General features: G+C 44.3%; 1 protein-coding gene across 2 annotated transcripts in view; it reads left to right on the forward strand.

Moving 5' to 3' along the window:
* The window catches only part of LOC138966437 (probable phospholipid-transporting ATPase IIB), a 75886-nt gene that overhangs the window by 20853 nt on the left and 28913 nt on the right, over window positions 1–26120 (forward strand). For both annotated transcript variants that reach the window (XM_070338680.1, XM_070338687.1), the window contains exons 2-15: window positions 31–222; window positions 3883–4033; window positions 4901–5014; window positions 6853–7020; window positions 7421–7567; window positions 7749–7829; window positions 8370–8519; window positions 8879–8968; window positions 9267–9337; window positions 11361–11526; window positions 11713–11769; window positions 16677–16931; window positions 17477–17638; window positions 21631–21723. In XM_070338680.1, coding sequence (XP_070194781.1) covers window positions 31–222; window positions 3883–4033; window positions 4901–5014; window positions 6853–7020; window positions 7421–7567; window positions 7749–7829; window positions 8370–8519; window positions 8879–8968; window positions 9267–9337; window positions 11361–11526; window positions 11713–11769; window positions 16677–16931; window positions 17477–17638; window positions 21631–21723 — 1897 coding nt within the window. The remainder of the gene's footprint in view (window positions 1–30; window positions 223–3882; window positions 4034–4900; window positions 5015–6852; window positions 7021–7420; window positions 7568–7748; window positions 7830–8369; window positions 8520–8878; window positions 8969–9266; window positions 9338–11360; window positions 11527–11712; window positions 11770–16676; window positions 16932–17476; window positions 17639–21630; window positions 21724–26120) is intronic.

The raw sequence follows: 26120 nt of genomic DNA on the forward strand, positions 1-26120 counted from the left end.
CTGACATCAGCATGTTTCCATTGTTTGTAGACCTTACACTGCGGGTTCCGATGACGAAGATTACGACGAAGATTGCCTGGACACAATTCCCCTAATGTGCGGCGACAGCTTTGAGATGGATGATGAGAATGACCGACTGGTCAAGGAACGGAGGAGACGACGGTCCCAGTACCGATCCATCGGATACTTTTTGTCCGAAGGATGGATCAACTTGTGCACTGGGTAAGGAATAAAGCTCATTTTATGTCATGTGAGACTGTTGGTAGAGTTTGTGTCAGTGTGGTATTTGTGTGTGTGTGTGTGTGTGTGTGTGTGTGGGTGGTTGTATTTTTTTGCGTGTATGTGTGGTTAAACAATGATCTAGGTACTTTAAAATGTTCATACCCTCCAATGGGAAACTGATAACAATACAAAACAAAACATCTGAATTATTACATGTACTCTCATGGAGAATGTTGTGTATGGCATGGTGAACAGTTTTGATCAAACATGAGTGTTGTTATTGTTGCTTTGCATGCATATATACAAAGGAATGAGTATCAATTTATTTCTGGCTGAGCAGCTGAGCTGGAAGGCACAGCTTCATACAGAAGTACCTGTAATGTGAGGCGTTTCCGATGAGAGGACACTTTTGGTTAATGATATTAGGTTGTCCTTTCATCACAGGTACCACTGTACTGTTATTAATACAAAAACAGTTTATGGTTAGCACAGCACCACAGAAATGTGATCAAGTAATTTATGGCTGGACCACAGCTGCAGAGAAATGACTGTTTATGGGGTCACACAGAAAAATGCCAGGGTAGCCAGCTCAGTTTGCTTAGCTGTGTTACTGTTAGAAACAGCTGCTGCACTGGCAAGCTGCCAGGTGTTGGCTCAGGGTTATTAGACAAAACCAATTTGTCTCCTTTTGATAAGGTTTTTTGTCACACTGGTATACTAAGGTGGAGATGAATTATTATTTCAGATTTTACGCACAAACATTTAAGTGTCAGTTTTGCTTTACATGCAGGTGTTAATAGTGACATGTAGAAAACAAAAGCAGCAGCAGTGCTTTCATCTCCAACCCCCCTCCTCTCTCTCTCTCTCTCTCTCTCTCTCTCTCTCTCTCTCTCTCTCTCTCTCTCTCTCACTCTCTCTCTCTTTCTCTCTCACTCTTTCGTTCAACTAGCAGCGGCGGGCTCACGGACTTTTTCCAGTGCCTTCAGGGCCTGAAACAGGGATGTATGTGTAGTCCGATTCTGTTCACCTTCTTTATCAATGAACTCGCAAATGACATAATCGGGAAAGGGAGACAGGGCATTCAGTTACTACCTAACCAGGTAGAAATATTTCTCATGTTGTTTGCGGATGACCTCGCCCTCATATCATCTACTGTAATAGGACTGCAAACACAGCTAACCACACTATACGAATCATCAAACAGACTCGGACTGAAAGTTAATGCGGAAAAAACAAAAGTTGTGGTATTCCGTAAAGGTGGTTATCTATCCGAGAAAGAAAAGTGGTACTTAGGCACTGAGATACTCGAAGTTGTTGGTAGGTATAAATACCTTGGCTTCACCTTTTCTACAATGATGAGTTTAAACATAGGCACGGAGGAATTTGTGTCGAGAGGCAAAAAGGGAACAATGGAAATCCTTAGAACGCTGAAAAAGTGTGGTATTTCCTCATGCGAAGTGTTTTTCAAACTGTTTGATGCTCAAATTGTTCCTTCACTGCTCTATGCTTCTGAACTTTGGGGTCACAGCGAAAATAAACAGATCGAAAGGGTGCACCTTTACGCGTGCAAGCTTTTTATGAATGTACCAACCATGACACCTAACGACATGATTTACAGTGAACTTGGCCGTTATCCACTTCACATTGAGTCCGCTGCAAAGTGCATTCAATATTGGTTCCGCTTACTTAAGCAGCCGGACGTTCGATTTTCTAAGATGGCATACTTGTCCCTATTGAATATGCATGAAAGGGGTCATGACAACTGGGTCACACGTGTTAAGTCTTTGTTGTGTGAGCTTGGTTTTGGCCTTGTGTGGCAATTTGGAAGCGTGGCAGATGAGAGACTATTCCTGCGCACCTTCAAAGAACGATTAAGTGAAAACTTTTGTCTGAAATGGCTCAACCATACGTCACAAAGTCCTCGCTTTGAACTTTACCACAGTCACAAAAGTCTGATCGGACGAGAACATTATTTAGACTTTATAAAAGTGAATATCTACAGGACAGCTCTCAGCAGGTTCAGACTTGGCGTCTCTCCATTCAGTGCACACAGGCAACGTTTTTCGCATTCGGAAGCAAGCCGGCTATGCCCTTTTTGTACAAATAAAACTGAGGATGAAATGCATGTTGTCTTTGTGTGCCCAGTGTATCAGGCTATTAGAACCAGATATATTGGCATACCGGTTGACTCTCCATGCGAACTCCAACTGTGTGAACTGTTGAAAGGTAGCGACGAAACAAAAGCCGTAAGTTTTGCTAAATATCTATTCCTGGCTTGGAAAGCGAGGCAGAAGAGACTTGATGTTTGATTCGTGACATGGAAAATGTACCCCTCGGTATTACCGTTACCAGAAAGTTTTCATGGTTGATACACTGTTTGCTACGATGTTATATCTATATTGTGAGGTGACTATATTAGCAAGCAACTGCCAAAAATATTTAACACCATGTATCTACATTTGATTCGATTACGTGAAATGCTGATTTTGTACATTTTCTCTTTTTTTTTACCATTGTAAAAACCAAATCACTGGTTACACAATTAAACAATCCAATCCAATCCAATCTCTCTCTCTCTCTCTCAATGTCTATCTCTCGGTCTGTCTGTTGGTCTGTCTGTCTCTCTCTGTCTCTGTTTGTCTGTCTGCCTCTCTTTCTCACTCTCTCTCTCTCTCTCTCTCTCTCTCTCTCTCTCTCTCTCTCTCTCTCTCTCTCTCCCTCTCTCTCTCTCTCTCTGTGTCTCTCTCTCTCTCTCTCTCTCTCTCTCTCTCTCTCTCTCTCTCTCTCTCTCTCTCTCTCTCTCTCTCTCTCTCTCTGCATAGGATTTTTGAGATAAATATCAGTACTCTCTCTGTCTCTGTGCCATGTGTCTCTCTCTGTCTGTGTGTCTCTCTGTCTGTGTGTGTGTCTCTCTCTCTCTCTGAGAGACAAGCTTCCCCACCACCCCACCTATACAAATACAACCAATAGCTTGATGCTGCTTAACGTCACACATCGGTTATTATCACAGTGTTCGAATCATCATACATGTATTTTTCAGGCACGTTGACAAACTGTTACACACTCAGATAATGGCACAATTTATTTAAGGATAAGATAATTACAGTAGTATTTAACAGCCTACAAGGCAATACAGGGCATTAGCAGCATCTGTTATTCTTGAGACAAAATTCAATTGTTATTCAGTCATTTAGAAGACACATGCAACCGATAACTTAGCCACACATATGGTACATGAACTAGAAATGCTGTTGCTCCATTCAGCCCTCAGTGTTTTTTTGCCCAGTTAAACTTGAAAATGACTGTCAGAGTAGCTGGCACATGTTTGTCAATGTCATGTTGCTACACAAGATCACTTCAGCTTTGTCATCACCATGTTTGACTGGTGAGTTCAGTTTCTATGTTGAATGCCCAAGTAAGCAGAGTGTGTGTGGATCTGCTGTTATCTGACCACAAAACGTTGAAATTCAGCAACAGAATAAGCACTAGTGGTGGATTAGGTGTAGGGAATCCCAAAAAATAAGGGATGTAGAATTTAAATTCATTAAAGATTCAAGCTATACTCCATGCACACACTCACACAAATGATCAGATTTATCAATTTAAAAAAAAAGGAAAATAAACGCTTGGTTCTAATGGGAATTTGTGATTTTGTTACAGTTGCTTTTGCAAACTGTTCTCCAAATGTCGGCGCAACAGAGCCCTCAAACCAAGGACTGTGTACATCGGCATGGCACGCGGGGCCCCAGAGAAACATCCACGTAATGTGATCCGCAACCAGAAGTACAGCATCATCAGCTTTATACCCAAGGTACACTTTTCATAGGATAACTCATGCAGTGGATATAATGCGTCTTTCTGTTAGGGCTATACAGTTGTTTTTCTGTTAAAATGACTCATGTAATTTGAACTTGAGGTTGTGTTCCCTATCTTTGTTTTTTCTCTCGTTTTAAGGTTTGAATGCGAAAATGTGATGTACTTGTATTCCCCAAACGTACTGTGGATTTACGATACGTGTGTGTGTGTGTGTTTGTGTGTGAATGTGTGTGTGTGTGTGTTTATGTGTGTATTCATGTGTTTGGTTGTGTGTGTGTGTGCGTGTGCGTGCGTACGTTTGTTTCCCCCCCCCTCCCCCTTTTCTTTTTTTTTTTCCCTCTGTCCCCCCCCCCATTTTATGAATGTGTATCACTTTTAGTCTAGTATGCCTGTGCCCATGACATCATCCAACCACTTCTCTCCCCTTTCATTCATTTCCGTTCCTAGAGTTCCTTCCCTTTTTTGCGTGTTTCCCCTCCATTTTCTTTCAAACCTTGTTCGTTCCGTGTTGCGTCTGCTTTTTGTTGTCTTTTGTGTTCTTGTTTTTCCTGATGAAGCTTCCATAAGCGAAAATTCGTACCGTCTTGTCTCGTTCTTGTATTGGTGAGTACAGTATTCCTTTGTTTTTTAACTTCGTTTTAAGGTGGGTTTTTTCCACCTCATCGTCCTGCCAATAAAAATGTGAGAGCCGATTTTTAAATAAAATGGTTATTCTTAACAAAAGCTCAGCAAGAATTGCTTTCAGAAGTCTTCCAAGAGGATGATTATTATGGAAAGGTAAGGATGATGATTATTATGGAAAGGTAAGGATGATGATTATTAACTGAATTTAATTCACCATGGTTGTGTGTGTGGTGTGCAGGTGCTGTTTGATCAGTTCAGTATTTTCCTGAACCTGTATTTCCTGGTCATGGCCCTGTCTCAGCTGATACCTGCCGTGCGTGTCGGCTACCTCTACACATACTGGGCGCCTCTGGTCAGTCTCTTGATGTTGTGTGTTCTGTGTTGTTCAGGTTGACTGAAAGTACGTGGGTACAGTGGAACCGCCCTGTTAAGACTCCCGATGTAAGACTTCCACCTTTTTAAGACCCTGCCTTCTCAGATGTTCTGTTTATTCCCTCTGAAAATTAACTTCCATTTAAAGAATCCCTCCCTCTTTTTTTTAGACATGATTTTCTCAGATTTGGGGAGGTCTCAAAAGGGGGGTTCCACTGTATGTGTTAACTGCTGTGCACATTGGTTACCGCTACTCATACTGAGCAACGCTGGTCAGTCTCTTGATATTGTGTGTGTTGTGTAGTTCAGGTTGACTGTGTAAGGATGTATGTGTGTGTTAGCTGCTGTGCATGTCAACTACCTCTACACCTATGGGGCGCTGCTGCTCAGTCTCTGGATGAGGTGGTGTGTCGCGTTGTTCAGGTTGACTGTGTAAGAATGTGGGTATGTGTTAGCTGCTGTGCACATTGGCTATCACTACACCTACGGGGCGCTGCTGTACACTCTCTAGATGTTGTGGTGTGTGTGGTGTTGTTTTGGTTGACTATGTAAGAATGTAGGTGTGTATTAGCTGCCGTGCATGTCGGCTACCTCTACACCTATGGGGCGCTGCTGCTCAGTCTCTAGATGTTGTGGTGTGTGTGGTGTTGTTCAGGTTGACTGTGTAAGAATGTGGGTATGTGTTAGCTGCCGTGCACATTGGCTATCTCTACACCTACTGGGAACTGCTGGTCAGTTTTGCTGTTCTTGTTTGTGTGGTGTTTAGGTTGACTGTGTCAGGATGTGGGCTGAGTGTGTGTACAGGAAATGTTATACATGGAATGTGTTTAAGTAAGAGATGGGTCATGGAGAAATCTCTTTTTGTTTATCTGTCTTTCTGTCTGTCTATCTGATCTTTAATACTGTACTTTAATGGCAATACAAATGCTAAACCTCTCTCTGTCTTTTTGACTTGCTTTATCTTTCTGTAGCTGTTTCGCTTTTGTTGTCTCTCTCACTCGTTGTCTTTGGCTTTCTCCGTTTTTGAGTCACTTGAGAAAAAGTGACTCTATGTAATCGGTCAGTGTTAGTCTGTCCGGCCGGCCGGCCGGCCGTCCGGCCGGCCGGCCGTCCGTAGACACCACCTTAACGTTGGACTTTTCTCGGAAACTATCAAAGCGATCGGGCTCATATTTTGTTTAGTCGTGACCTCCAATGACCTCTACACTTTAACGATGGTTTTGTTGACCTTTGACCTTTTTCAAGGTCACAGGTCAGCGTCAAAGGAAAAATTAGACATTTAATATCTTTGACAAAGTTCATCGGATGTGATTAAAACTTTGTAGGATTATTCTTTACATCAAAGTATTTACATCTGTAGCCTTTTACGAACGTTATCAGAAAAACAAGGGAGATAACTAGCCTTTTCTGTTCGGCAACACACAACTTAACGTTGGGCTTTTCTCGGAAACTATAAAAGTGACCGGGCTCAAATTTTATGTGAACGTGACTCCCAGTGACCTCTACACTTTGACGTCTGCTTTGGTGACCTTTGACCTTTTTCAAGGTCACAGGTATGTCTTGAAGGAAAAAAATTGAAATATCATATCTCTGAAACTATTCATCGGATTTGATTCAAACTTTATAGGATTATTCTTTACATCAGGTATGCATTGTGTTGTGAATAGCAATTTCTTCCTGTCCATCTGATGCCTCATATAATATTCAGAACTGCGAAAGTGACTCGATCGAGCGTTTGCTCTTCTTGTTGTCTTTGTCAGCATCTGCGTTTGTGTCTATCTTTGGATTTTCATATTTTCATTCATGATTCCCTTTCAGGGCTTTGTACTGTTTGTGACAATGGTCCGAGAAGCAATAGATGACTGGCGACGCTATCGGCGCGACAAGGAAGCCAACTCGCAGATGTACCGCAGGCTGACCAGAGACGGGTTCAACAAAGTGCCCAGCTCCGACATCCAAGTGGGAGACCTCATTCTTGTGGATAAGGTTAGATTAATTCTGTTTTACTTTTAGATGTTGTGTTGTGGAAAGCGCTTTAAAAGTACAACACCATTGACATTCTTAGGCCACTTGTTTGGTGTTTTTCTTCCCCAATGATAACATAAAAAGCTGTTATCTGTAGATGTTGACCTCGTTCCAGGTCATGTGTTGCCTTTTCTTGGCCAAGTTTTCTGACTTCATTAATTGACAGTATGGAACATCAGTTCCAAAGTGGGAACTGGTGGTCAACTGGAAGATTTTGTAATTGTATGGGTGTTTCTGAGGTGTGATTGTGTAAATGTGCGGATGTTTTTGAGGTGTTTCTAATAAACAATAGATAGAAATGAATGCAGTCATACCTGGCCCTTAAAACTATTCACGCTGCATTTTGTGTTTTCTGAATCAGAACCAGCGTGTTCCCGCAGACATGGTATTCCTGCGAACAACAGAGCAAAATGGAACTTGCTTTGTGCGCACAGATCAGATGGATGGAGAGACGGACTGGAAGCTACGACTGGCTGTTCAAACCACACAGCGTTTACCCAACAATGTGGTGAGTGATTTGAAAATATGTGATGATTTACTAATTTTGCTTTAGTTTTAGTATTTAAAGGTAAAACATTATTACACAAAAGCAGCTACATACAGCCTGCAATCCCCCATCCCATTACCCACTCACTATCTAACAAGTCATGGTTACTTAATTTAAGCATGGTTTTTTCTATACATTGCAGGACATTTTGGACATCACAGCCAATGTATATGCTGAGAAACCACAGAAGGACATCTACAATTTTGTCGGCACTTTTACACGGGTGAGACTATATGGATCTATAGTTCACTTGCTTTCAGAAGAATTTCTGCTGAAAAATGCTAGTTTTTTTCCCAAACAGTTTTTAATAAGGGCTCCTTATGCCTGAAGATATGTATAAATAGTTGAAAGGTTTGAACATTAATGGTCATCATTTTTTTCTACAGGGCAGAAAGAATAAAGGACACGCAAGTCCAGGCATACTGAAAGTAGCATCATTTTCAACCAGTGACTAAACCTCACTGTGTTTTGTCAGAGACGTATGCACGCTCAAGTGCATATCTGAGACAGCACAGAATAGCAATGCACTTTATGCCTCTATCCGTATCGCTTACACCAGCTTGCAAAAAGGAAAGCCACAGGATTGCAACTCTAGCAAAAGTGCTCATTTAGAAAACTCACCGTCGATGGTCTCCACACGCTTTGGGCCAACACTGAGGTGGTGTCAGAAACATAGCTAGTAATAAAGTTGTATTGTATTGTATTGTATTGTATTGTATTGTACTTTGTTATATTCTATTCTATTCTATTCTATTGTCACCAGACTGACGGTTCAACTGTAGAAGATTCTCTGTCGGTGGAGAACACGCTGTGGGCCAACACTGTGGTTGCGTCTGGCACGGCTCTGGGCGTGGTGGTGTACACCGGCTGTGAGACACGCAGCGTCATGAACACATCACAGCCACACAGCAAGGTCAGTGTGGATTGCTTTAGAGATGGGAGAGGGGGATGGGGTGTGGAGGGGGGACTCAGATGGCTGGGTCAGTGTTCTGGCTGAAGTAGAGATAGGGAGAGGGGGTGGTGGCATCAGGCATAGCGCTTGGTGTGGTGGTGTACATTGGCTGTTGCGTCATGAACATCACATTTACACTAGGTCAGTGTGGGCTGCATCTTTTTGATTTAAAGAAAATGTTTAACCTCCTTTGGGGAGCTAGATGTCTGGTCAGATAATCTGGATAAAGTGGGGATGGGGTATTGGTGGAAGGGCTTATAAATTCGGCAAGGGTGCAACTTTTGATTCCCAATGATGTTATGTTTCTCTGTGTGTTTCAGATCGGAACGGTGGATCTTGAAATCAACACATTGACAAAGCTGCTGTTTTCGGCTGTCATTATCCTCTCACTTCTCATGATGATACTCAAGGTAACCTCCATTACTCTGTAACAACTATAGGATGAGCTGCAATGAAAAGAAAAGAGAACATTGATGATAAGAACATGAAATTGGAAGAATACTCTCTTAAGAGTCTGTTAACAAGGCGTTTAAGGAACCATTTAAATTAGAATGGGAAGACAGAAAGTGTGTTTTGTTGACAGCCTGAGTATTAGATGTGTACGTTACAAGCACGGATGCTGCATGTATGAGTGTTCCTTGAAGTATAACTGCTAGTTTGAGACAGCAGCCCAAAAGAATGTCTATTAAAGGTGTATTGTTGTTGCAGGGTTTTGGTGGCCCATGGTACAGATACCTGTTCAGGTTCATTCTTCTCTTTTCCTACATCATTCCCATCAGGTGACTTGTGCAGTCAGTCTTTCTTTCTTATTGTTTTGTCACCATTGAGAAAATGTGTTCTTCTAAATTGTTTGAACAGAGCTGATAGTATGTCTTAATGTAGGGCAGTAATCTGATTGAGTCAGTTTCTCAATATCTATGATGCTTATGAGGAACAGGGGAACCTTTCTTTCAAGACCCACCCCCCACCCCATTTTAAGACCCACACCCCCCCCACCCCATTTTAAGACCCACCCCCCACCCCATTTTAAGACCCACCCACCCCCCACCCCATTTTAAGACCCACCCCCTCACCCCATTTTAAGACCCACCCCCACCCCATTTTAAGACCCACCCCCACCCCATTTTAAGACCCCCACCCCATTTTAAGACCCCCCACCCCATTTTAAGACCCACCCCATTTTAAGACCCACCCCCACCCCATTTTAAGACCCACCCTAAGACCCGCCCCTTTTCTAAAATGGTATATTTTTCCGATTTTCTGGCACATGTAATAACCTGTGTAAATGTACCTCCATTTTAAGACTCCCTACTTTTTGGCTCACGTAAGTGTAGCCTATGCGATGCTAAATTTTGTCTGTCTGTGCATGCATGCGTATGTATGTACTAGATGAATACCCGCTTCGCCGGGAAGAAGTAGAGCCGGGTGAGTGGGTGAGTGGCGCACCGTACGCCGGCTTCGCCGGGTACCCGGCTTTGCTGGGAGAGTGGCGCACCGTACGCGATTGACGCCACACGAACGAAAACTTCTAAAAATAGTAACGGGAATATGGATTGAGCGTTGTGGACAGGGACCTTCTAAAAATAGAAACGGGAATATGGATTGACGCCACACGAAGGAAGGGAGATAAACGCAAAACACTGGAGAAGATAAGGAAGAGTTAGTGGGAATGGATCTGGGAAGATGAACAGAAAAACCAAAATCGGTTCAGCGCTGCGCGCTGAGAGCACGTGTTGAAAATTCTCATCGACCAGGTTGTGTCCGGTGTGTACCTGAATATGCCCACCAAATTTGAAGCAGATCCATCGAGAACTTTGGCCGTGCATTGCGAAAACACACACACACACAGACAGACAGACACAAGTCGTATATATATATATAGATGTCTGTGGTAGAAACTTTAACATTTGACTGAACACCGAAATACTAATTTTACCTGGTTATTATTCAAGCAACAGCTTCAAAGTATTGAAGCAATGATCAACATTTCGTCGGCACGTATGTAGTTAAAGTGTGTATCCAAAGAAAACGGGTGGTGGGGGGTTTTGGGGGGGTAAAAACAGCTGACTGGTTTGTGTCGTGTGTGGTATGTAGACCAGGTCAGGGGTCAAGGTTAGGTCAGATCGCGTGAAGGATTGTGGTATAGATACAGTTATCACCGAGCTGCAGTTCGCCGATTCGGAGAAGACGACTCATGATTTCACATTGTTCGGTTTTGTAGCTCCAGAAAAGTAGATAAAGAAGATACCAAAGGAGATTTCCTACAGGTTAATCTGCACAGCGTGTTTCCAGTGTCTGCGCGAGGAAGCGCTGTCGAAAGCGCAGTGTCCATCTGGCCATCTGGCAGTCGTGTCCCCGTAAGTAGGCTACAGACAGACAGATCTAGATCTAGTGTCTCGCACTCTTGCACCGTGTCACCTATGCTTACTGTGTGTGTGACGAAGTGATTGAGTTTGTGTTACTGTTTGTCGATTTCTTACGTGAGCCTTGAAGGCATCGCCTCTTGTTTAGACCTGGTTTTCTCTGATTTGTGGAGGTCTTAAAGGGGAGGTTCCACTGTAGTAGTGTCCAGCATTTGCTAGCAATGTGCGCTTTAAAAGCTGAGTGCTTTAGATTTTGAAGTGCCTGGATTTTGCCAAAGTGAAATCTGCATGAGCATAATAATGCTTGCAGTTGCATTATGATTTATCTGCTTCTTCATGATTGAGAAATGTATTGGTATTCTTCAGATGCTAAAACAAGGTTTTTACACATGGTGCAAGCGTGCCATATTTTGTCAAGCTCACCTGCCTTTGTGTGCAGTTTGCGTGTGAACCTTGACATGGGCAAGGCGTGGTACTCGTGGGTGATACAGCGTGACAAAGACATGCCGGGAACCACCGTGCGCACCACTACCATCCCTGAAGAGCTGGGTCGTATCACGTACCTCTTGTCCGACAAAACAGGCACACTCACACAGAATGAAATGGTGAGAAAGTGTGTTTGTCTGCTCTGCTTTGTTACTTTTCCTTGTCTCGATTTTGTCTGTTTGTGTGTCCGTCTGTCCGTAAACCCTGCACAACAAACTGTTTGTATTGATTTGTAGTGTTTGGAAGAAAAGCAGATACACTTACATATAAGAAGTCATCATATTCCACATTGTTCTCTGTTTCAGATTTTCAAGAAATTGCACTTGGGGACAGTGTCCTACTCTACAGATACAGCTGACGAGGTGAGTGGCTGTTTTTGTTTATAAGAGAACATTGTATACTTTTTATGTGGAGAACCTGCAGTGAGATCCTTTTTCTCCTCTCTTTCTGCTGCAGCTTGTTCATTCTGCTTTTGCAGTGAATAGTGTAAGAGCTCAAAACTGTACCTTGAAAAAAAGTGAACTTGATGAACCTTGCCTATTAGAAGCAATTTTATTTTATGTATGGCTTCAGATAGCATTTTACAAGACACCCAGAGGGGATGTCACATTTCTGACTTTTCAGTATCCAAGATGGCGGCTAATTCAAAATGGCGGCCAACCCTGACGTAAGTCTGGTACATAACATGGTCAAGTAGCATCTCATTTTAAAGGTATTTTTGAGAGGAATAGATATTTGACATCAGAAATGGTGCGAACATACTACCATTCATGTTAAAAGCATTTTTAGTGTGATCAGTGCTTTTACGGCCAGGCATTTGTCAACTCATATATGACTTGGAGCAAGCAAAATACTTTCAACATATTAAATATTGAAAAAAGAATGTTTTCAATTTTTTTTTATATATGACTGGGAGCAAGCAAAATACTTTCAACAAATTGAATATTGAAAAAAAGAACGTTTTCAAACACATTTTATATTAAATCTAAATAAGAGAAACGAAGTTCACATTATTGTTTAATAATCGTTATCTTGATATCACAAACTGTTAATCATTTATCTTGTTCAAGGTACTCTTTATGACTAAGCATGAAAGAAATTTGCTGTACACAAATAAGTTACTAAAAATACAATGGACAAACAAACACACAAAGAATAAAACAATACAATGGACAATGACATAACGAAAATAAAAGTTAAAAACATAAACCACTAAACTGCTCTCTTTCAGAATAATGTTGTTTTCAAAATATACACAATATGCCTTCACATGCAGAAACGGAAATAAGCATAACTTGTGACACTTTTGATGAATCAAAAACAATTTTGAAACCCATAAAACAAAAAGTAGACACACGTTTTACCCTCTACCCTCATCTCTCTTCTTTCATGGAACGATACATTTGAACAAGGAAATGTTTCCCTTGAATACAGTGTAAATGAAGATATAATGATCAGATTCATTAGACATTGATTCAATGAATGTTCTGTTACACTTTTTTGAAATATATACGAAAATACAGATTCCTAACTTCAGCTCTCATACATTGAAAAAAAGTAAAACAGCAACCACAAAGGTACAATCGTGACTAAGAATTCAAACTTGCCCTTTGCCACATTGTTCCTCCGATTATCATGATCGTATTTCGATACTTTGACGAGACAAACCCAATGCTGGTGTGTCGAAGAAGACAGCTACAGCGGGCTTGTTCGAATCAAAGTATCTTCAACGTATTACCAATACCTGTCCCAATATAGACCAGTTGGTTGTAGAGGACGTTAAACCCTAATAGTCAGTCAGTCAGTCATGCAGATTTGTTTCTACCGTTAATTACCTTGTAAGCGTCCAGTAGCGAGCAAACGCCCAACCATACTTCATGTCAACAACTGTGTACAGGATATAATACCTTTTAACCACCCCCATCCCTTCCATGCCACCCCCCCCCCACACACACACACACACAAAGATACAAAAAAACAGTTTCTTAAAGATGTTAACCTCTTCGCAAAATACTGAGATATAATTCCAGTGAATAATGACAATATGCTGCGATGAGGTCATACCGTTGAGTTCATTCTTTTGCAACTGAAGTCTGGATAGTCATGCCAAAAGTGGACGAAGAAAGGACAGACTCATCTAGTGTTTAAGAGGTCGACCTAGGTTGATTAAAAGAGATCGAATGAGCGCACTTTTGTTTTTTAATACGCAGTGTTTGACACGTATCTTACCACCATCACCCACCTCCACCCCTTCTCTCTCTCCAGGATTTTGCTGGATGGCTTTGATCAGGACACATGAACTAACTACAATTATAATAATTTAGTGTGTGCAAGTTTGTGACTTTTGTTAAGACACACGTGCTGCTGCTCGTAACGCTGGATATACGAAGCAGATCTTGAGTTATCATTTTCATTCGTGATATGAGCATTTGTTTAAAACTATGCCACAAAGTGATTGTTGTGGTTAGTTTTCATGTTCCATTCTGGCGAGGCATTTGCATACACACGAACGTGTCTGTGTCACAGAAAAAGGTACACGGAGAGTATAGTCATTTTTGCACAGCAACAATCCCACCACCATTCTCATACCAAGTGATCAAATACCGCTATTTCTCATGAGGAATAGATTCAGTACAGGGTAAAGTAACTAGAAACACCCACCCCCTACTTTTGAGCGTAAGGGGGATGGGCGCTTACAAGGTAGTTTACGATACAGGTCATTTCTAGATTGTCTCAGTTCAGGACTTAAGTTTAGTGCCACTGCAGATTAAGATCAGTGGGCGGCACCAACATTGCTTTTTTCGGATTTCTCTCTCTCACAAAGCAATGAAACTTTCAGTGAAATAAGGTTTCTGCAGTATTCTTTGCACAGGCACAATGTTGCACATGCCAAAGCGAGACACGTGCATCTGCGCGGCATGTTTCTTTTGAAGAACACCCACATGAGGTCAGTTCCATGCTGGCAGCAGAAGCAGGTTCCGAGGTGAGAAGTGTGTGTTGAAGGAAAATAGTGTCAGGTTCTGATCTTCTTGAAACGGTGGAATATGTTCGAGTGTTTCACTTCTCTTCCAGATCAATGTACATCAACCAGAAGAAAAAACCAAATTCCCCATGTGTTGTAGTTCACGTGATCACATTCTGCGAAGTATTGGAGCATCTCAGCAAATAAAGAGAGAAACAAAAGCCAGTCACTGTTTCAAAGTGATCGTGGGAAGCGCAGAAAAACAAACACCAGTTGCATGTAGGTTCTCCAGAACTGACATTTTTTTGCGAAAAAGTGGCAAAGAAGAGCCCATAGAGCTTTCAAAGTGAGTTTGTCGGCATTGTTTGTGGGAGCTGTGGTTTTTCCAATGCTCAAGATTTTGTCAAGTCATGAAGATTTCATGTACCGCCCAATCACCTTCAAAAAGTGTATGTGCAAATGAAAGACCCCCATACTTCAAACTTTTCCGTTTGCGTTTCCATATTGCAGCATTTTGGCCTCGCAGTACAGATGCTTGTCAAACGCCTTCAAATAGTTTTGTCATTGCTTGACATTTTTTTATCACTGTCCAAATGGTGTCAAAGACAGGGGCTGGAGCCTGTTATGAGCAGACATGGGCCAACTGCATACTCACCTCCCTGGAACTTCTTCTCCATCTGGCTGCTGTCTTAGGCAAGTCAGCAACTGCACACTATGATAATGTCTTGTCCTTCAACTCATGTCAACGTTTTCATAAAATGTTATATCATAGATTCAGATTCACTCACTGATGTAATATGTGTCCCCTGGTCTGCCGATATTTCCCCAAATTGACTTTGTTGGCGTTTACGCAGTTATGCCAAATTTGTGTTGCTACTGAAGGACGAATACCACACTTTATGCCAGACGAGCTTCTTCTTCTTCTTCTGCGTTCGTGGGCTGAAACTCCCACGTACACTCGTGTTTTGCACGAGTGGATTTTCATGTGTATGACCGTTTTTACCCCGCCATTTAGGCAGCCATACGCCGCTTTCAGGGGAAGCATGCTGGGTATTTTCGTGTTTCTATAAGCCACCGAACTCTGACATGAATACAAGATCTTTCCACACGAAGGGGGGGTAAGGTACCAGCAGGTCTGCACATAAGTTGACCTGGGAGATCGGAAAAATCTCCACCTTAACTCACCATGCGCGGCCGGGATTTGAACCCACGAATTACCGCTTTGGTGGCCGGCGTCTTACCACAAACCCAGCTTTAGTGCCCGTCTAGAGCTAGATGAGCTGATCTTTTTGATAAATTACGCTTTATTTTCTGATTTCAAATGCTTTTGGGATATATGGTCATTATTCTGTAGCCTTTCTACAATGATGTAAGTAATGTTGCGCAGGGAATCCTACGTTACCGTTCTCAGCAGATTGCTATTTTGCTTGTTTTCCGCAAATCCTGGCAACAATTATTGCTGAGTCTGAGTCAATTCAAGAAGCTTTCTCAGGACTTATAGATGGTTCTTTCTTTATTTGGTGTTTAACGTCGTTTTCAACCACGAAGGTTATATCGCGACGGTTATAGATGGTTACATGTTGCTGAATTTCACAATGTCAAGAGTCTTGAAACCAACTGTTAAGATTGAAAGGATTAAAGACATACGGAATATGCAAAATAACTTAAAAATGTCAAATATTGCCTTTTCCATTTGTCCAACAAAAATAAAACATTTGTCAACGCCTTTATCACATTAATAAACATAGAAAAAGATACTAAATGTACCCACAAACACAACTATGAGCGAAAATGTGTGAAAATTCCTGTTTCAATGTCCGCCATTTTGTTTTCAATATGGCAGCCAAACTATTAGTGGAGCAAGGTGACATCCCCTCTGGAGATGTTCTCGGACATCTAATTGAAGCATCCAGATGGGATAAGCATCCAGATGCATGGGTGCAACTCTGCCGGCTACACGCCAGCAGCCGGTTTTTGGTTTCATCGGCTGCCGATGTTTTTGTTCCAGGAGAGGTTGTTTTTGGCATTTTAAATACTAAAAAAGCTGGACCCCAACTTTTGCCGGTTTTTGGAATTTTCCAGGTTGCACCCATGCAGATGGGATGTTAGCTTCTAACAAGCAAGGTTGACCAAGTTCACCATGTCCGACTGGAGCTATCTCTCTAGAACAGTGCTTGCATGTGTTTTTTTCTACAGGTCTTTCTGTTTTCTTCATTAGACCAGCCAGATTAATTATTTGAAAAAGACTCGAGCATGCTGCTCACTGTAACTATGCATGACTGATAACAACATGTGCATCCCTTGCAGATCATGTCACACCTCAAGACAGCATACTCTCAGCAACAGCAGGGCTCCACACCGTCGGCAACCCCTACACGTGCGTCGGGACCAGTGCGTCGCACAGTGGTGACGCGTGTGTTTGAGGCGGTGCGTGCCATCGCGCTGTGCCACAACGTGACGCCTGTGTACGAGGAGGGGGCGAACGGCGATGTTGCCAACTCACCAGAGGCTGATCAGCACTCACAACAGTTGGTGTCGTACCAGGCTTCTAGTCCTGATGAGGTATTAACACATTTCTCTTGCTATACACTGTTCAACTTCAAGGTTAAACTGTCATCAATGGAACGGAGCAATAACCCTCAGATAGGAAGATTTATTTCTGGAAAGGTTACCCCCTGCAATGCTCATGAGTCAGCAAAATTCCTGTTTCAAGGGGGACACTCATGGCTGACACCCAGAGTGTTTATAATTGTTCTTGATAGATACCAGTTTAAAGCAGTCTGTTTATCATTATGGATCACTGTCTTGGAATGTGCAGGTCCATAATGGTAGGGATGTGGTTCTTAGGGCATTGAGGAAACATAGATCCAGATAAATGGAAAAGCAACAAAAAAACTAGAACGATCAAATATATGAATCAAGCAACAGTTAAAGGAATAATTTCTAAATACAATGGAAAAGAAAGGTCAAGCTGATGAGGAGGAGAAAACAGCACAACTTTTTAATCAAGTCAGTATTCTTTTACTGGTCAGATCATGCTCTCGCAACCAGCTGTAAGTCGTGTCAATTGACCTCAACAAGGGCATCTAAACATTGACCTTTTCCAGGTGGCGCTAGTGGCATGGACAGAGAGCGTGGGACTGACGCTGTTGAGTCGGGACCTGAGCAGCATGCAGCTGCGGACACCCACAGGCGTCTGCGTCAACTACACCATCCTGCAGGTCTTCCCCTTCACCTCCGAGGCCAAGCGCATGGGCATCATTCTCAAGGTACGTGGTGGCAGAGTGGAGTGAAATAGAACTCTCTCACAACTATTCTATCAGGGACATGTAATATGGGTTAAATTACATATTCTTACTCCGAATCACATATAGCATTGACACAGTCTGAGATGCTGAGGTCTGAAAATCGCTACCCGCCTAAAAACTTTAAAGGGAAGCAACCCCACCACAAAAAAGTGTAAACGGATGCGTTGGTAAGGACGCCAGACCATGGGAGTTACCTCCCCTTTGTGTACCACGTCACTACCGCTCCCTGACACGTGGTAAATCATACGACTTTTTCAGCTCAGAGGAGGAGGTCATGATATTTTTCGCTCTCGTGGCCGGTTTGCCTTGCTCTTTGCTCGGTTCCCTCCGGCTACTACCCGTCTTATTCGCCTTCTGCTTCATTAGTTGGTGAGCTCTTTCCATTTTGTCATGTTTTCGACAGGAATTTTGTCTCGGCTACTGAGTCTTTGTTCATTCTTTGGACTTGACTTTTCAGTAGCATTTTCGTTTGGCCGCCATTTTGGTTCCAGCTTGACTGATAACTTTTGGTGCGCAGCTCTTAGGGGATGTCAAGGGTAAAGGCTTTTCTAAGCCTATATCTTTGGTGTTTTCTTCTTTTCCACCTGTTCGTGTTGTCTTTCTGAAGTTACTGAATTGTTTGTGGTTTCAGACGTGGTTGTTTACCATGTCTCTTGCATTCTCAGTGGTTCGCAAATGAACTTAGCGCCCATTAAATTACATATTCTTACCCCAATTCTCATAAATGCATTGACTTCAATCTCACATGCTAGATGTCGAAAAACTACTCAAATTACCTGCCCTTGCAAGGGTGGTAACCAAGCTAAAAACAGACGCCATAGCCGTTGCTATGCCCTGTCCCACCTGGTTACCCATAACCCACCGCGCACCACGTGAGCGCCGGCATCCGGAATAATCATTCTCGACTTTCGACGACACACGTCAGACATGCGGAATTCGTCTGCTCACTTGGCTTTCCCTAACCCTTGTCTTTGTGACTGTATGGGCTTTGGGGGGCCTTTACCTGTTCGCCTTTCTTTTGGCGAGACCTGCCCTTTTTATTGAATTGAATTGTTGTTTGGTAGCTGCTTGTTTACAGCCGCTTCAGAAATTTACTTTTCTGGTGGACTACGATTTCGCCCATTTTCAAGATGGCCGATAGCAAGCAGTAACTTAGGACTAGGCAGGAAGTGAATAAGGCTGTTAGCCCTTTTAAGAAACCTCTGTGCGGGTCGTCGACCCTTCGAGTAGTACTGCTTTTGTAGTAGCTGTTCGTGCGGATAAGGTTTCGTTTTTTCTTCCCAGCCCTCCTCTCCTCTTAAGGAGAACCAGTCAGTGTCTTCCACTTTCGGAGGACTTAACGATGAAATATGTGTTTATTTCTCAGCTGTTTCAGGCACGATCGGCCCGCCCACTGTGGCGGTGTACTCCTTGGCAGTTTCGCATCGTGGTCTGGTGCAAATGGTCAGTTTGGTTCAGCCCTTTTTTGCCTCTGGTGGCTCTGGGTTGTTTGCGAGCACCCTCTCCTTTCGGGAGGGGGGGCCTGCTCCCTACCTGCCTCTGACCACTCTGATTACCTCCGGTATTTCTCAGTGTGTTGGGGGATGGGGGGGTTGTCTTCCTGCTTCGCACCGTGGTCTGGTGCAAATGGCCAGTTTGGTTCAACCCTTTCTGCCTCTGGTAGTACTGGGTTGTTCACGAGCACTCTCTCCGTTGGGAGAGGGGGCCTGCTCCCCGCCTGTCTCTGCCCGCTCTCCTTGCTTTTAGCACAGCTGAGTCGGGCATGCAGCCCCCTTACCGTTTGGAAGGGGGAGTGGGGGGGCACGGTAAGTCACAGCCTGGGCTGGTTCCCACTCTGCCTCAATGGGGGCAGGGGGCTGTGTCAGTGGCCCACCCTTTCCCGCCCTCAGGGCAGGATCGGGTGGGGGCTGTGAAGGCGGCCCACCCTTTCCCGCCCTCTGGGGTTGGTGAGCGGTGGCAGGCGGAGACAGAACATGCTCTTAACTCTCCAGTCTCCCTTTCTTTGTGTTCTGACACAATGGATTGTGGGGACTCGCACTACAGTATCGCCTTGCCAGTGGTCATTGTCCTCAGCCAGCATCCGTCACCCCCCCCCTCCCCCTCACATTACCCATAACCCACCGCGCACCGGAATAATCATTCAAGACTTCTCAAAAACCCTTAGGAAATTAAGTAGCGGGGATGGATGGGAGGGTATTAACTATGAGAATTGGGTAAGTATATTAATGTAATGAAAATTTACTATTGAAATTTTCTATTAAATTACATATTCTTACCCCAATTCTCATAAACGCAGATTGCTCCTAAAGGCGGAGGGATTACTTACTTATGTCCCTGAGAGAACCTGTCCTGCAGAAACTAACGAGGGCAAGGAAATTGCCCCATCAAGTTAAGAGCAGGAGATGTCCAGGAGGTAAAAAATTAATGAACACGTCATCAGACCTCCAAAGAGCTGTTGGCAAAACTTCGCATAGGCGACAGGAACACCACCAGCGAGAGAAGAACCCCAGGCTCTGGACTCCTGGGCCGAGGTGCACGAACCGAAAGTGGGTGTCACCCAAACGGGGGAGAACAAACGGCGGGGTCTGATTCGTTGAAATCCCAACACATCTCAATTTCAACCAATCCAACACCGCGGCTGGCTACCGACTGGTTGGTAACTTTCTCGTGCACCTCGGCCCTGAACACCTGTAAAGGAACAGAGGGGGAACCAAACAATACGCCACCAAAGCACAGGACTCGGGAGGTGACGTAGAGGACAAACGAACAAAGTCCCAAAATGGAAAATTTCAATAGTACATTTTCATTTGATTAATATACTTACCCAATTCTCATAAATGCATTGACTTCAATCTCACATGCTAGATGTCGAAAAACTACTCAAATTACCTGCCCTTGCAAGGGTGGTAACCAAGCTAAAAACAGACGCCATAGCCGTTGCTATGCCCTGTCCCTCCTGGTTACCCTGAGAGACATCGCGACTGTCCGGCAGGATGGTTCTCGGTCCCTTCCTGCCCTGGTGGCAGCGGGCCAGTTCCTGTCTAGGACTTAAGAGTGAGTTAGATTTTTCTTTTCCACCGCCTTGTTGAAGCAATCTGCTAAATGTGATTCGGAGTAAGAATATGTAATTTAATCGAAAATTTTAAAAGTAAATTTTCATTTGATTAATATACTTACCCGAATCACATAGTTTATGCCCTCCCACCAACCCCGCTTATGGTTTTTAGTTTCTTTAAAAGCCGTATGATTTACCACGTGTCAGGGAGCGGTAGTGACGTAGTACACACCAAGGGGAGGTAACTCCCATGGTCTGGCGTCCTTACCAACGCATCCGTTAACACTTTTTTTGTGGTGGGGTTGCTTCCCTTTAAAGTTTTTAGACGGGTAGCGATTTTCAGACCTTAGCATCTCAGACTGCGTCAATGATATATGTGATTCAGGTAAGTATATTAATCAAATGAAAATTTACTTTTAAAATTTTCGATTTAAACCCAGCTGGCAACGGCAATACATAATGGTATGCACTACGGTGAATTTTGCTGTGTGCTTTGTAAATGCTAAGAAGTTGTATGTTTTCAAGATACATTGTTGAACTTGTATGACAATTAAGGGGGAGAACTCAGTAGTCTACAGTGGACTTTTCTTAACGATTTTGTTCTCAAGATGGAGTGATATTGTGAAGAATTTGGATATTTTTACGATTGTTCCTTTTAATATAACTTTTCTGATAGGAAATAATGTGAAAACACTTTTTTTTTTAATAAAGATCAACCTGCCTTTTTGGCAAGTACTGGGATAGTGATATAACAGGCCTACGCTCTCTGGACGTGGACAGTCTCTTTCTCCCTTTAACTATTTCGTGACAAAGTATTATTTACTCACTGATTTTGCCATTATCGACCAAAACATTAATATTTATGCTTTAATCTGGCAGTTGGTGTTGTGTGTTTCAGGAAGAGGAGACTGGTGAGATCATATTTTACCTGAAGGGAGCGGACGCCGTCATGCAGACCATTGTCCAGTATAACGACTGGCTGGAAGAAGAGGTCAGTGTGGATAAGCTTTCTGGTCATTTTTCTAATATTTGAATAAATCATTAAATCACATATTCTTACTCCAACTCACATACATAGCATTAACTTCAGTTTGATGCTTAGACATTGAAGCACTGACCCTGGTAACAGGGGGAGGTAACTCCCAAAACAAAACAAACCTTGTAGTCAAGGTCCGGTAGTTACCTCCCCTCACCGGCTGCCCGCTCATGCGCGAGTCATACTGCCGGTATAGTCATTCCCTTCTTCAACACGTTGGTGTACGGACGTGTTGTTACCGGCACGGTTGGCCTAGTGGTAAGGCGTCCGCCCCGTGATCGGGAGGTCGTGGGTTCGAACCCCGGCCGGGTCATACCTAAGACTTTAAAATTGGCAATCTAGTGGCTGCTCCGCCTGGCGTCTGGCATTATGGGGTTAGTGCTAGGACTGGTTGGTCCGGTGTCAGAATAATGTGACTGGGTGAGACATGAAGCCTGTGCTGCGACTTCTGTCTTGTGTGTGGCGCACGTTATATGTCAAAGCAGCACCGCCCTGATATGGCCCTTCGTGGTCGGCTGGGCGTTAAGCAAACAAACAAACAAACAAACAAACGGACGTGTTGTTGCACTTCTCGGCTTTTTAGCCGTTGGCCTTTTGTTAAGAAGGCCATTGACCCGTGGTGTTTTGACGTATCTTGCCTTTGCTGGGTGAGATCTTGCCCTGACTCCACTCTCCAACCCTTGCAAAAAGTACAACACTCTGCTGCACGTCTCATTTTCAGAGCACAGCATCGACAACCCTGCACTCCTCTCATGAAAGAACTTCACTGGCTTCCTGTATCTGAACGTATTAGGTATAAAGCTGCCTGCTTCTGCTACAATATCATCTCTGAATCGGCACATGCCTATCTTTCTGAACTGGTCTCTCTCTACACTCCCTCTCGCACCCTTCGTTCTTCTGATGATGCTCAACTTCTCTGTCAAGGTCGCTTTAAACGCAAGGCTCATGGCTTCCGCACGTTTTCGTATTATGGACCTCAGTTATGGAATTCACTCCCCTTTCAATTACGTCACTCTCCATCCATTTCATCTTTTAAGTCCAATTTGAAAACTCACTTGTTCCAACAACACTACGGATAGTTCCTTAGTATAGAGTCTGGGGATGTGAGATGTGCATGATGTGTTGTTTGAATCTGACAGTGATTGTATGATTTTTGTATACATGTATTGTTGTCCCGCGCTTTGAACTTTTGATAAGGCGCTTTATAAATGCCCGTTATTATTATTATTATTATTTGTTTTCGCCTTGTGCCGCCATTTGCATTTTGTAAATTTTGTTGTTTGAACTTTCTGCTCCGTCTTAACGGAGTTTTTGTTGTTACAACATGGCGGACAAGGGTAAGAGCACTGCCAGGCAGGTGCCAGTTTGTTCTCCGCCGGGCAGTTCTACTTCTACTTCTACTTCTTCCTCTAAAGGCAAAGCTAAGAAAGTTCGTTCTAGAGAGAAAATTTCTCCTGTTGCTTAACCTTTTGTCAAGGTGTTTGACCCGGTTAGTAAGGAATCTGTACGGGTCGTGATTGATCCTCCTTGTGCTTTGCCCCTTTTGTCTCCTGTTCCCAAGGTCAAGGAGAGCCAGACGGTCTCTCGTGATGAGATATTCTCGCTTTTTTCATCGTTTAAGGAACAGATGAGGGAGATGCTGTCGTTTGAGAGAGGCGTGACTTGTTCCGCCATTCCGGCGTTTCCACCTGGAGTTGGCGACTCTGCCTCGATGTCGACGATTCGACCGTCAGCTACCGTGACCTCTGCTGATGTGACTTTCCCTCAACCGTCGGGTTCTGCCGACGAGGTACGTGTTTTGGGAAGTTCGCTGCTTACCGCACCCTCAGAAAGTGTAGTTCGCCTCGACGGTTACCCTACCTGTCTCGTTGGGCCTGGCAGTGCGACCGGCTCTTCGTGTATGGATCGTCTGCTTTGGCATCCGCTCACGCGGGTGCATCGGCAAGGGGGTTTCCGGCCACGTCTGGTTCGCCTTCGGGTGTTCCGGTTAATAGTGGCACTTTCCGTTCGCTGCCATCAACTTCCGGCGACAACCCTGTGGGGTTTCCGGTTGTTGGTCTCAACGGCAATCCGTTCCTCACTTCCGCTTCCGCTCGTTCGGTTTCGGATGGTGGGGGACTGAATGTGTCGGCTTCCAGGCATAGCACTTCTGTGTTTCCGGTTGTTCACACATCAGGATTGCCGGCTACCTCCGGTTCCGCTTCGCCGGTTCCGGGGTATGGTAGCAACCTTTCCTTACCGGTTCCTCACAGTGCGGCTGCACGAGGTTCCGGTACTGGGGGATCATCATTTCCGGCGCGGTTCAATGATGGTTCCAGGAATGATCAGTCTACGTCAGACAACTTTGTCGTTGACGGTATGGACTTTGACGAAGATCGGGACGACTCTTCTGAGGTTGAGTCTAACTTTCGAGTCGAGGGGAAATTTCTTCGGTCTTTGAGTTTGGCCGCTGAGGTTACCTCTAGATACTTTGCAGAAGGGGCGACAGCTACTTCTTCTCGTGTAGCTCCACCACCTTCCGCATTTGGCGATTTCAAAGGCAATAGGGAGACTGATTCTCGTGTCCGCTTTCGGGAATCTCCTTCCGTCGCCTATGAAATGGCAAAGGTGATGAGTTCCGGCGAAGGAACTTTCGTTCCGCTGTTAACGGCGCATGGCGACGCTCCGTCATCTGCACAGCCGTGGCTGGCTTCACCTCAACAGTGTTCTCGTGTTCCGTCTAACTTGGCACGCAAGTCAAAGTTTCTCGGAAAAACGAGGAACATTATTTCCACTTTCTCGCTTCCAAGTTCACCTCTTCCGGTCACCCCGGAGTTGGAGAATTTGCGAAAGGACGGGTACAGGAAAGACAAGCTTTCAGTTTGTACGGAGACCGGTATGATGGGAGTTGAGGAGACCGGTAGGTTTTCCCTCGAACTCGCATCAGTTTCTGAGACTCTTATCAGAGCACTTTCTCGTTCTATTTCTTCTTCTCTGGAACCGTTTAAGTTCCGTGACGATGCTATAGAAGAGGATGTTGTGACATTGTTCGCGGCGCTGGCAAAGGTCACAACAGAGCAGATGGCGACGTCAGCCAAGCTCTATGCGCAGTCTGTGTTCCAGCGTCGGGAGGCACTGTTGAAGGATTCCAGACTTACGGAGAGAACCACAGTGGATTCTCTGAAAGTCTCTCCTTTGATTGAACAGGCCTTGCTGGGTCCCAAGTCTCTTGAGGCTCTCAGACGAGAGTCTCAAGAGGCCAAGGATTTACATTTTGTCAAACTCTCTGAGCTGGCAGTTAAGCAGAGTCAAAAGAAGAGCGGCCCCGCACCGCCTTCGTTTTCCCAAAATGGAGACTCCAGCATCTGTCAGAGAGGCTCTTTGTCCTTCGGACTGGGTCACCTCGATCGATCTGACAGATGCTTACTTCCACATTCTGATGCACAGGTCAGATCAGAAATGGTTGCGGTTTCTGTGGGGCGACAGGGTGTTTCAGTTCAAGGCGCTGCCGTTCGGCCTTTCTCTAGCGCCTTGGATTTTCACCATGGTAGTGCGCCAGTTATGAGCACTGGTGCGTCAGCAGGGGATTCGTCTCAGAGTGTTTCTCGCCGATTGGTTGATTCTAAATCAACTCGAATCCCTTTGCAGACAGCACACCCAGGTAGTCCTGCAAACAGCAAGGGACTTAGGATTCTCTGTGAATCAAGGGAAATCGGACTTGATCCCTTCCCAACAGTTCACATATCTGGGCATGGTGTTCGACACCCGAGTTTGGACCGTGTGTCCCGCTCAGCGGAGGATAGTCAAGTTACAACATCTGGTCAGGTCTTTGTCAGACCTCCGTCACGCGCCAGTCAGGGTGCTGGCATCGTTACAGGGCCAGATGGAATCGATGTCTACCCTGATCCCTTTGGGCAGAGTTCACAAACGTCCGTTTCAGGCGTTTCTGAACTCTGCTTGGGATCCAGCCACTCAGGGTTGGGACTTGTCCCTTCCCCTTCAAGATTGGTTTCAGGAGACAACAAGACAGTGGTTGGACACATCCTGGTTGACTCGAGGCGTCCCGATTTCGCTTCCTCCTCCAGAGATGCATCTGTTTACGGACGCTTCTCTTCAGGGTTGGGGAGCCCATTTAGAGGGACGCACAGCTTCGGGTCTTTGGGACCAAACTCAAAGGTTGATGCATATCAACGTTCTGGAGTTAGAAGCAGTTCGGCTGGGTCTTCTGGAATTTGTTACCTCCCTCCAGGGCAAACATGTGTTAGTTCACACAGACAACATGACTGTGGCTGCCTATCTCAACAAACAGGGAGGCACGCGATCTCTTATCCTGTCCAACAGGGCGTGCGAGATCATCACTTAGGCTTTCCACC

Source organism: Littorina saxatilis, linkage group LG1, assembly GCF_037325665.1.
Source record: "Littorina saxatilis isolate snail1 linkage group LG1, US_GU_Lsax_2.0, whole genome shotgun sequence".
Classification (NCBI taxonomy): Eukaryota; Metazoa; Mollusca; class Gastropoda; order Littorinimorpha; family Littorinidae; genus Littorina; species Littorina saxatilis.